The sequence below is a fragment of the Coloeus monedula genome, assembly GCF_965178545.1.
Source record: "Coloeus monedula genome assembly, chromosome: 7".
Classification (NCBI taxonomy): domain Eukaryota; kingdom Metazoa; phylum Chordata; class Aves; order Passeriformes; family Corvidae; genus Coloeus; species Coloeus monedula.
Window position 1 is genome coordinate 28996494 of NC_138787.1, and position 12708 is coordinate 29009201.

Consider the following 12708-nt stretch of genomic DNA (forward strand, 5'->3'; position numbering starts at 1 on the left):
CAGAACTGACTCCAAAGTCTGACAGAAGGCACATTGAGGAGACAAATATATAGAAATGGAAGACAGATTAACAAATGGCAATCTCTGAAATCAGAAGATAATTACATCAGGGAACAATCTAAGTTCCTATTAGCAAAAGATTATTAGGTGCTCAGTAGTGCTCTTTTTATGGCAGTGGGGAAAAAAGAATGATGCATGAGATACTGAGTTAGAGTCAAATGCAGAACCATTTGGTGCCAAAGTTCTTATCTGCAATGTATTGAAAATAAAAGTCTTAGCTTTCCTGCAAGGCAAACTGGCAAAAAATACAAAAGCTCTTCTTGTTTATGGTGCAAACAAAAACAGAGCAAGGCAGTCAAGTTACATTTCCTGCATACTACAGATGCAACTATGCATTTTTCACAATTACAATGAAACCAGAGCAACTAGTGAAATGAGTACTGACTGCTCAGAGAAGAGTTACTGAAGATTTTGACTATAGGTAATGTATCTCCAGACCAGCACTAATTCTACAATCCACCAGCTTCTCTCTTTCTAAAGATAATCTTCAAACAGGCCAGAATATGGCAGTAGTCTACAGATATTTTATGTTTTATTGCTTCTAAGTAACACAGGACTTTTTTTTTTTTCCCAATAAATCTATGCATGAAAGGCTGATTAAATTTTAAAAGGGCACAAAACCAATGGGTTTAAGAGTCTGGTAGGAAGGGAAAAGTCTTTGTAAAAACATCACAGAAAACTGCCAGCTTAATTCAGGGAGAGGCTGCACAGGCTCAAAATGACTACAATACTCTCCTGATATCATGTAGATTGCAGCTCTCTGAATGAAACCCTATTTATTGCGCTAATGAATTTTCTTTCTGGACAAAGGTTATATAAAGTCAGCAAGTATAAGCATGTCTGTTTCTAAAAGCTCTCAGACCTAAGGTAACAATGCAAGTACTAAACTGCAACAGGCAGTAGAAGAACATTTCCTTAAGGGACTCATTTGCCTTGTTTTATTTAGAAGACCTTATGGGAAGAGCCCTTAAAAAAGTAGGGCCACATGAAGCTGTAGGAAACAAAGAGGATGGGTAAGTGCCACTCCACTTTGCATGCACATCTCTGGATATGCAAATCCCAGCTAATACAGGATCAGCCATCTTTCAGTTCGGAATACTAAAGAAAACCTAGCCACATCACTGCCTTTTATTAATGTGTTATACCACAACAGAAGGTATCAGGTTTAATTAGAAGACAAGACTTGCCCCTTGGACTGATGACCTTGATGATGTTCTTAAGATGCCGTGGGAACAAACAGGATGATAAAATCTAATCATCAGAACAGGCACCAAATCAACTCTGAACCAAGGAGGAAGCAGATCAAAAGAAAACCAAAATGAAATATAGAGAACTAAACCCAGTATCAAATTAAAAAAATAACTGTGCAGAGGTGTAGTTTCTGGGACAGGTTTAAGAATTATTCAGGATCAAAGCTAAGACAACTTGCTAGTTTGAGGGACTGGTGACAGCAGAGTTCAAGCACTACAACCAGCAGGATTGAAATCAAGAGTTTAATTCCACCAGCATTTTTGCTATGAGCTACTGACCTGGATAAACAGCCCATCACCAAAACTTCTCAGCACTTCCTCCCTTGCAACTATCCCCAGCAGCACTCCAAACCTTGTTTATAATCCTCACACACTTTTGTGGCAAAATCAAAATCTCACCTAAGTTTTTCATACAAGTAATGAGGTGCCACAGTTTTTCCAGACAGTTCGTTAAAGAGAAAGAAAAAAGACAGCACACATGGTGGAAGTGTCTTTTAAGAGACTCAGAAATAGACTACATCAAAAAGCATCTCTGATCTAGAGACTCTAACTACCCATTTTAAAAACCTGGAGCACTTCCCATTTAAGGCCTGTATCACATCATGTGAAGTGCTAGAATATTTTTATGATGGCAAGAAAGCAACTGTTTCAGGCCTGCTCTCAGTACATTTTCATTCAGACTGTTAGCATGAACCATCCAACATTTTCAGCCAGTGTGAAGCCCTTTTAAAACGGAAACAATTGCACAAACCCAAGCAGGGAGGCTCTAAACCATGCAACAAACACTTACAAACTTGGCTATAATTTAAATACATACTATTCATAACAGGAAAATAAAATTGTCACAGCTATTTGTGAATGTTATCTTCAAAGGAGCCAAGAGATAAACACCTTGTTTCAAACATTTTTCTCCATAAACTAAGGGTGAAATGTCCGAGCCAGTTGTCTAGTTAACATGACCTGTGGCCACAGGGAATTTCCACATGACTATTGGATAATTCTGGGATCTACTGGATAATTCTAAGATCTCTTTTAATGTGTGATGTGCCAAAGGTGTTTGAAGGGGTTTTACGGTTCCCTATAAGGGAAAAAGGTCTTCCTCTCCTACCACATGCAAAGTTTCACTGCCCTAAGAAACTTCCCTCTACATTATACACTACACCATTTATAGGACACAGGTTTCTGATATAAAATTTTTCAAGAGTTCTAAACAAGATATATAATTGCACCTAACACAGCCTTCATAAAGAATCAAAGTACAGCCAATGCCAGCATCGTCTGATCTCAGCTTTGAAACCCACACCCCAAGTCATTTTAGAGTAAGTACAATGTTTGCTTCATCAACTAAATTGCCATGGGAAAAAAATATTGAAGGTTCAAACAGACTAATGTAAAAATGGCACCACCCCTTGAGCATGTTTACAATAGCACCACTGTGGGAAATCTCACTGTGCTGCAACAAGCACCTACCATTGGAGGTCTTCATGAGATGGATGAAGGCTAAGAGAAGACAGCATGCTTACCTGAGCCCTTTCTACATTACTGCCACAAATTACCCTGACGACACAGCAGAAACCTTTCCAAAAGTTAACTGCAATCCCACATTGTGGAGACAAAGCCTTCACAGCCATGAAGACACTACCTGTCTCCATAAGGCAGTTAAATAATACTGGCTTCTGGCTGTAACCACCCCTCATGAATTACTGACACCAGAAACCTATGAAGTCACCTCAGTGTCCGTTGGCTTTTCAGTAAATTCTGAAGACCTATGAGCCCTTCTTTCCTTTCAGACCAGTTGGAGCTGGCGCAGTGGTTCAGAACCTCAGCCACATCTTCAGTCTGCCGCAGGTAGTGTGGAATGCCCCCGTTCCTGGAGCCATAGGAGCGCTCCGAGCAAGCGCTGGATGCATCACTGTTGGCATCGTCATCCGAGTACATCCCATAGGGCTCGTATCTTCTTCTCACTGGCTTTTTCTGGAAAAGGGGAAACTCGGACTTACCAAGTTATATATAGTTACATCGATGCCAACAGAAAAACATTCTATTTGCAATCACTAAAAGGAAGATTAGTGCTACTGTTACAGTGACTGAAGTGTTTTAAAGATGTCACCATGCACTGCCTGCTTACCTCTCACAGTAGAGCAAGACAGACCTCACTGATTTCAATGAGACTGAGTGACTAAGGGGAAGAGGGCCTGCCTTGCCCAGCATGAAAGCAAGATATTCATGCCCAGGAGAATTAAGTTACTGCTAATTAAATTAAATTAAATTAAATACAAGAAATGTTCTATTGGCAATAATGGTCAGTTCCATTGTTACAGATTCTATGATGATACAACCTCTACTTTAAAAAAAAAAAAAACAAAGATAAGGAAGAAATAGCTGAAAGAATCTGTGCTGGCATGCCCAGTCACTTTAATATTGGTACTGAAGTGACTCTAGAAATGCACTGGGTATAGGAGATGGCAATTTCACTTTTAGTTTGGGCTAGGATTCTTTCCAGAGGCTACTAAGGGAGTCATTTCCATAGCATGGCATTAGAGGACCTAATTCCCTTAGGTACATCTTTGACAGCCTTGATCCTTACAGAAAGAATAGTAGCATAATTATGGCAGCAAAACAAACTCTTAAATAAACCTTAACCGAACAGGGTTGACAAGATAATGCATCAAAAAAAGATCATCTATATTCTGAAGTGTTTTCTATAGAATTCCTTCCAGTATCCAGTCCTGCAGGTCTTGGACTTGTGAAGCCAGCAGAGTTTTGCTTCCACTAGGACTGGAGGATTGAAGCATAGAAATTAACTCACGTGCAGTATCATGGGCGTTAGCAACAGGGTGGGGAGAGTTGGAAAGTAGAAATAAAAAGTCAAGAAAGCACTAGTACCTTGCTCCTGGAGTCTCCTAACAGCTGTAGGCAGGAAAATATTGAAGGGTGGGAAAAAGCATAGAGAATTATGTCAGAAGCTTATGTAGGGTTTGTTTTTGCAACAAAAACGTATAGCAAATGTGTCTTAGCAAATTAAAAAAAAAATACAGTTTTTGCAAAATAAAAGTGGGTATAATAATGCCTGACTTTATCTCCTAACTGCTGCACTACTCATACTGCCCATGATTTCCCTTAGGAAGCTTGGAAGTGAGGATATCAGTTGAAAACTTTTTTAGGAACAGATCTATATTCAGCACCTCTTTGTTTACTTTTCAGAAATCTGCAATGAAAGGTACCAGAGATTTTGGTAATGATTTCTTTCCCCACATATTACTAGCAGCGTTTCATTTTAGAGTATTGCAAAGAAATTCTGATACGAGGAAGCCGCTATCTACAGTACAGCACATTTAATCAACTTCACTTGCCAAGTTCTCTTTCAACCCACAGTTCTTACACCACACTGTTTTGAAGATTAGCTTCTTTTAAGACCCCCTGGTTGGCACCACTGGCTTAAAGGCCTTACTTAACAGCAAAGTTTCCATCACCCTTTGAGCTCTTCTGACAGATCCGAGCACTGATTCCCAGTATAGACACCGTGGGTTTAGGCCAAGTCCAGCTCAAACAGAAGAAGTGGATGCAACTGGAATTGTACAGAGGGAGTAGAGGTCACAGAATGACCCACCATGTTTTGTTTCAATTGAGAATTTGGCTGAAACCCTCTTTGGAGAAGTTCTTTTTTCTTACTACATGGAAAAGACAACTCTCTGAAAACAAGGCTACTGGGTAAAAGCTGGCATCACAACACTCTCCCAAAAGCAGCCTGCAAATTGCCTGTTGTCAGAAGGCAATGAAGAAAGAGAAAACTGGGGTGATGGGAAAGAAGGGACCAACAAGACTGCGTTGCATCTCCTGAAGCCGTACAAAGTCAGATTGATCAACCAAGTCAGCAGCACCAGCTAGTTTGCAGCTAGGCTTAAGTATTTCCCTTTTAAGTGTTCAATCCTTCAAAATTTTAACATTTCAATTTAGTGTTATTTAACTTCAAAGACAGAATATTTAAAAGAGCACTGCGTAAATCTAGCTGAAGATTAAGTCACACCCAAAGAAATCTTAGGGCTCAGCAGTCAATTGAAACACTGTGACACTCTCCTCCCTTAAGAAACCTGCATTTAGCAGCTGCTCACATGCAGGGATGAAGCCTGATTTCATTTACACAGGCAAACCATTGTCTGTAATTATGTCCTGAACTGCTCTGGTAGCAAATTTGAGGTGCTGAGAGCAGAAATTGGCTCACAAGCTGTTACATTTGGTAATAAAAATGCTCACTAGTGATTCAGCCCACTAAATGCAATAGTGGCATCCATTATATACTGCTCTTCCTTTCTTTGTTCACAAATACTCTCTTTGTTTTGAAAGGTAAATTTTGTAAAAGGGGCAATTTTTCCAGAAGTACTCCAATAAGTGCCATGAGCTGGGTGATAATCAGACATAAAAAGGAAAATATTAGCCATCCTTGGGGAAAGTGAGCTATGAAATGGAGAAAGGTCATCTACCACAAACACTGGTGACATAGTGCATCCTCCTTAAAATGCACCTGAGACAGATTCTGAGAGATCTGTCTCAAGATACATCAGGAAATCCTTCCCTCGTTCAGGTCTAGAGCTGGAGAAGACCCATGGGTACCCAGCTAACACGCTAAAATAATTTCTCCTGCCTCTACACATCCTCTCTCCCCCAAATATTTGAGGTACATACAAAGGCTTAATATGTGTGTTCTGAAGAGCAGAAGACACTTTCTGGGTTCTAGCCAAGAGACACCATAGTACAATAAGATTATACAGGACAATAACATTTTTTTAAAGTGACATAAAATTTACTAGGAAAAGCAGTGAATGAAAGTATTAGCAACAAACTAGACAAATACACTTCAACTTACAACTTAAGTGCATGAGATTGCACAGATTCCATGCAAGCCAAGTTATGAGCTCTCTGAGTAACTACCCAGGTGCAAATAACACAGGGCAGAAACTTGTGAAGTTCTCATTTCTTGCTGAAACCTGATCAGAAATTGACACTAACACAGAACACCGTTTTTCTGACAAAACCTTCATGCAGGTAATAGGACTGATGGAAATCTCCAACCCTGTGAGTGCCGAGCACCGTCACAGTGCTGTGCACATCCTCTGCCAGCCAAGTGAAAGGCAAACAGCTGATTCAACCCACCCTGCAGCTGTAGCACCAAGCCACGGCAGTCTGTCTGACAACAGCTGCAGAGAACTGACATGAATCAGGAAAAACATACTGCTGCCAGTATACCCAAGGTGAAAACAGCAGAAGCTAACTCTACAGCATCAGCCACCGGTACCATCAGAACAAAGCTATTTAGAAAGAGGAGAACATACGTACAGGTAACTTTAAGCCACTTTCCGGTGTTGGAAGCATTTTGTATTTTTCCTCTTACCAGTGCATCGGCCACCGCAGCCTCCAGATCTGTGCTGGTGCTCAGGACTCGCATGGCATTCACGGAAGCAGGCATCCTGCCTGGCTGTCCGAGTCCAAACCGGTCTGCACAAAAGACAACAGTGAAAGGGATTGTTAAATGAATTCACATTCATTAGGAATCCTGATCAGGTGCCCGAGCAGTTCTCCCCACGGACTCTGGGAACTTACAGTGCTTTTCCATTAAACACCCTTTTACCCAGAGCTCCAGAGAGTCTGCCATAAGGCTGAGAAATAAACTACTGTTTGTTGGGCGTTAAGAGGCAATTTTGGATCCTTAGGGCAACTTTGCATTTATTTATTTTAAGCTGGGAATCAGGGTATCTATTTTCTTTTTACTCAGTTGTCTGAAAATTTTATTTTAATATCAGAGACAGACATGCCCATCCCAATCTGGCAGTCTGAGAAATCAAGAGAAAGCCTCTCATTAACTTCAGAGAGACAGCACCATGCCCAGTGTCAGAACATGTAAGTACCCGAGCACTCATCTGTCCTGCAGCCTTTTCTCTCAGGCAGGGATGTGAGACTAGCAGCACCAGATTAGCCTATTTTATGTCTCAAGGCTTGATTAACCAGTGAAATATATTCCTACACCTTTACAGTATAAAAATAAAGTTTATAACTCACTTGTGAAGTGACTCCAATTTCTGTTTAGTACTGCTCTTGAGAAGCAGTTTAAATTCCAGAGCTCTATATCAAAACTGGTTTTGAATAGACAATATCAATTTTTTCCCTTTGAATTTGATGGCAAAGCTCTCAGTAGCATCCAAAGCAATGGCATTGAGTCTAAAATGCCACTTACACTCCTAACATCAATTAGTTTACTTTATCATTTGCCCAGTCTACCAAAAAAGTTACTGAAATTAGTTTCTTTAGCAAAGCCAAATGCAGAAAGGTCTACTAGCAGAGATATGACAGAATCAGTAACTTAAGTATCATAGGCCAGGTTCTTGCAGCCCTCCCTCCAGAGGGGGGCAGATCAGACACCAGATACTGGGATCCTGGCTCTGGTCCACAAGCAGAAAGATTGGGTATGACATTCCAAGTTTTTCTTTCATTGTGGGCTTGTGTTTGCTCATGAAGGACTTAGAATATCCCTCCTGGAACATATGGTTACACCTCTGTCCCTGTACCCACACATGCCAACAGGAGTTTTGCCAGCAAATTCAGTGGAGCATGGATCAAGCTGCATGAACCCATCTAAGAGACCTTCAGCTGATCCACATCAAGCAGCAGGAGAAAGAGGTCAAGTCACACAGGTCTTTTAATTTTAATTTAACAGTGGAAAAATACTGCTGAACTGTATCACAGATTTGCTCAAAACTGAGGCCAAACATGGTATTCAGCAGCTTAATGTGTTTTTGGGGAAAATACTGCATATCACAAAATTTCATTGCTTTCTTCTTTATGAACCTACTGCACTGAAAAATCTTTTAGGGATTAGCTCACACTGACATGCATAATTTAAATCAGAGATTGAAGTCGGCCAGTTCTACTGTCCTAATTACAAAGCTTTATTCGAGATTAAACTACTGTGGGGAAACAGGGAAGATTTTTTAAATCTGAAGTATTTTGAAAAGAAAAAAACCCCTGCAGACTAATATTTATTTCAAACAGAAGTGATATCTGTCAAAATTTACTGTTTCTTAGAGTTACATACCCAGACAAGACATTTCTGATTTACAACAAAAGCACATTTTCTACAAAACACATTACAAAGGAAAAAAAAATTAAACAAACTTCTTAGAACTACTGCCAAAAAGTAATCAAATCATGACATTTCACAAAGAAATAAAAGTTGTATGTGTTATTACTATCCCCTTTTTTAATGCACTTGGGTTGAAGAATCACTTCAAATATGAAGATGGAATAGTGCTTTATTCCTAAAATGGAAAAATCTGTGCACCCTTAACAGAAGCACAGAGGTGATAATGCATTAGGTCTGATTGAAACTAAAGTCACCACTACAGAAATATATACACTATAAAGCTGTACAGAAGACAAGCATTTTCCTAAGTGTAAATGAGATCTGGTACAGTACAAGGGCTGTAAATGTCGCGGTAAATTCTGGTCTTGGTTTTATATTTAAATCCAACTCAATTACATTACTCAAGTGTTACTGAGATGAGAATTTGGCTTTAACTTTTGAAACTACATAGCATGAAAAATACCACTGTCATTTGTTTTCAAATAAATTTAGAACATTAAAAAAGGGAAGATAGTTGTTTTGGGTTTTTTTTTTTAATGAAGAACAAAATGACAAAGTAATTCAATTGTAGATCAGTTTAAATGCCCAGCATAAAGAAACAAAACTGAGCTTTTTCAACACATTAAGTACAGTGTGGCATGCTGGCTTCTATCTCAATGGCTATCAGGAATCTTCTAAACCACTTTGTCCAGTGATTTTTAAATTCACAACACCCAGGTTAGTCTAGGCTTCTCCCCAAGACACTGCTGCCATACTTAGGTGCAGAAATAAGACCATAGGAGAGACCTCAATGTACCTCTGATGTGGGGCTGGGAACACATCTGGCTCCAGGAATAACCAGTACAGCCAAGCCCAATCTTACTGGGCAAGAAATCTGTGGATTATGCTCTGGCCACATTCCCTTGTCTCCCTGGCTAGATTCATTATACTTGCTACAAACTTGGTGAAAATTTGCAAACACCATTATTAATCCTATTTTGCCATTTTTCAGAAGATTTTGGCCTTCTGTAGTACACAGGTAACCATACAAAATTTGATTATGCTTTGTACCAAACCACAGGAGCCACACATGAAGTGACTATCTCAGGAAGCCAAAAGCAAACAAAGCTTAAATCTGTATTACAACTGAGCTATTTTAGGTATTTTTAATTATTTTGGTTAAATACAAATTCAAATCGTTATTTGAAAAATACCAGTCAAATCAGCTTGCATAATTTCTGTCGAGAAATGTTTTGTGTTTTAGCTAAGTAGTAGCCATTTAAGTAGACTCATGAGAAACAGAGTATTTCTCACTCCCTATTTGAAGGGTGTTAACTAAATAATTTTCAGTAAATTCCTTGCACAATTTTAGCCTCCAAGGAAACACTGAAGCCCTCATCTTCTACATTATCTTTGTCCCCACAATTAAGTCTCTGTTGTCCCAAAGCTAACAGCCCTCATTCAATTCTTTTTAAGATTCCCAGTAAAACATCCTTATTTCAAAAGGAATTATGGGTTCTCTATAACTGCAAATCCAGTACAGTGGTGGGACAGAAGCAACTGGAATCTGCATTCTCATTACATGTAACCCTCAGTCACCTCATGCAAAGCCCAGTGAAATTAAGGGATGTTGTTTTTTTTTTTTTTTTTCAGAAACTTCCATGTACTTTGGACAAGGCCTTCAGAATAACATGAACGATGGATCAGCATGTGTTATGCTCCAAAGTTCATCTTGAAAGCTCATCAGGTGCTTAATTTTTGCTGCTCTTGTGTATTTTAGAGGGGATCCCACAAAGAACTTTCATTAAAAGAGACAGGAGTCCAAAATATTTAGTAATAAATGGGATGAAACCCATTGGGACTCCTAGGCACTGGAAAGTGCTACATTGCTAAAGAGGAAACAGAATTTGCAAGTACTCTGCATCAGTCAGGATTTAGCCCATGCTGCACAACTGATCCAATTTACAGGAGAATTGAGAAAGCCCTGGATCACCCTTTGTTTAAACACTGTTCACAATGTTCCTAAAATACATAAAATTAAAAACATCCAATAAATGAAACTCAAAACAAAAAGCCACGTTGAACAAAACCAGAACAGAAAGCCCCGCAGCGGTGAGAAGCACATGCCGAGTGCTGGCTGATGCACACGATGGCAAATGTTAAGATGGTGTAAAACAAGACTACGTGTAAGAAGCGGATTCATGCAGTTAGCGCTTGTTCACCTGACTGCCCAACAGAATCAGCAGTGGAGAGAGCACTAGTGGACCTGGAATGACGTCGAGAAGCTGCAAGTAGAAGGAATGGCAACACCCACAGGATTAACACACACTGAACCTGAGACAGAAAATGCCACAATCCAAAGGGGATGCGTGTGACCGCTACCGGCAAGGGTGTTTCATAGTGACAGGGAATGGCGTTGTATGAGGATGCGTTAACAGGTACAGTGCAAGCCCCACAGCGACGCCTCCACCTGTAGCTTCCCCCTTCCCCTCGTGAGCATAAACACGATGCATGACAAAACTCATTTGGAGCAGTCCCACACCGGGTGCAGCTCAGCAAAAACACCCTGATGCACATCAGCCACGTTCCAGACCCGCAGGTCTGGCAGGCAGCCGTCACGAGAACGTGGAGCACGTAACTACAGAGAAGGGTTTAGATGTGTCTGATCTAAACCCCAAAGTGAAGCCATGAGGAATGGTTACGGATTGTGCTTGCAGGTATTTTTCCACAACATTCTAGCCTATGTATAATAAAACCAATGTTAACAAAGAGAATGCGTAACCACATAAGTAGAAAGAGTCATACAGGGAGGTCACCAACCACTGCAGAGGTCCTCGGGTTGGTTTCTTTTCCAAGTAAACACACGTACACACATATTACAGGTGTTGCTACTTCCAAAGGTCTCTTGCTTTTAACAAATTTTGCATACATGTTTCTTGAACCTCAGTATGTACATGCACAGCTAACGAGAATATGCACATCACACACCTATCTAGAAGGACACATGTATACAAATTGTTAAAAGCAACGGAGCACACACAGTAGCAGAGGAGCCTAAGCCAAATATAGCTCCCAATTCCCAGTTGTTAGCAGCACATCAATCACAAAATGCCTTTGGAGAGGTTTTCAGTTCTTGGATTCAGCATACGAGTGAGTTCTTTACAAAAGTAAATGAAAAATGGGTCCAGTCATTTCCAAATTACAGAAATTTTGTTTTTCTAAAGAAGTTTTCCCTATGTCTAGCAATGACATGCTCACCAGCTCAAAGCAACTGACCCAAGAAACCGACTGTTCATTTAAGCAATTCATCACCACAGACTCACTGAAGGCCTTGTTGCTTTAGCATCATAACTAGTACTGTCAAGAAACTGAAAAAATAAAGCAGAATCACCTTACAATACAAATAGGCTTTGTCAATTATGCACATAAGTGTGCAGCAGAAAGTCTTCTGTTTAAGGCAAAGCATTCATAAACACAAATACTAATATAATGAACTATAAATCAGCAAAGTGAGAAAAATAAAATTTTGTGGTCTTTTTAACTTGGAGAACTTCAGTAAAAGCTATACAGAATATGCAATGTGATCTTTGACCATGGAGAACACATGCACTTATTCAAGAGAACAATCCCACTGACATCGTAAGTAAACTCATGAAAGATTTGCATGATCAGTGCAGGATTATGGACTGAATCTCACGATTAAGGTTCGTGGGTCACAACTGCTTTCTCCCAAGCCATCGACTGTGCCCCTGTGGACACCACTGGGCAAGACCAAGGCCCAGGGAGAAAAAAGAATAACTAAAAAATAAAAAAAACCCCACATCTCTGCAAAGAGGCTGAGTATAGACTCCCTCTTGAGTGTTTTTACTAACTTAGGAAGCAGGACTCTTGATACACAGACATGCATACCTGCACAGCAGCCCCAAAACAAGCTGCAAAACAACATTTACAAGGTAAGGATGTCAGTGCTGACTCTGACCATAATACCCTTAAATGCAAGAACCTTGTCATTGACATACAGCTACTCTGAGTACAATTCACAAATATACAAATTAATCTTTATAAGCAAAACCAGCCCATGCACAGCAGGATTAAATTACCTTTGCACTATTGCAAGATTAACTGGGTTCTAAAAATACTGTAAGAGAACCACATTGTTTTGGCTTAAATTGACATATATAAATTTCTTTGATATGAATTACACACTACATAATTAACAAGTTCATGAATGTATTTGAGCTTAAAGTATTTCAATGAAAACACAAGAAAAAGGTAATAGGATAA

General features: G+C 39.7%; 1 protein-coding gene across 7 annotated transcripts in view; it reads right to left on the reverse strand.

Moving 5' to 3' along the window:
- Positions 1-12708, reverse strand: part of CLASP1 (cytoplasmic linker associated protein 1) — a 173251-nt gene that overhangs the window by 48063 nt on the left and 112480 nt on the right. For 5 of the 7 annotated variants that reach the window (XM_082285311.1, XM_082285314.1, XM_082285313.1 and 2 more), the window contains exons 22-24: positions 6700-6803; positions 4197-4220; positions 3040-3284 (exon numbers count right to left, since the gene is read on the reverse strand). In XM_082285311.1, coding sequence (XP_082141437.1) covers positions 3040-3284; positions 4197-4220; positions 6700-6803 — 373 coding nt within the window. The remainder of the gene's footprint in view (positions 1-3039; positions 3285-4196; positions 4221-6699; positions 6804-12708) is intronic. The other 2 variants (XM_082285315.1, XM_082285312.1) reach the window with 1 other exon arrangement.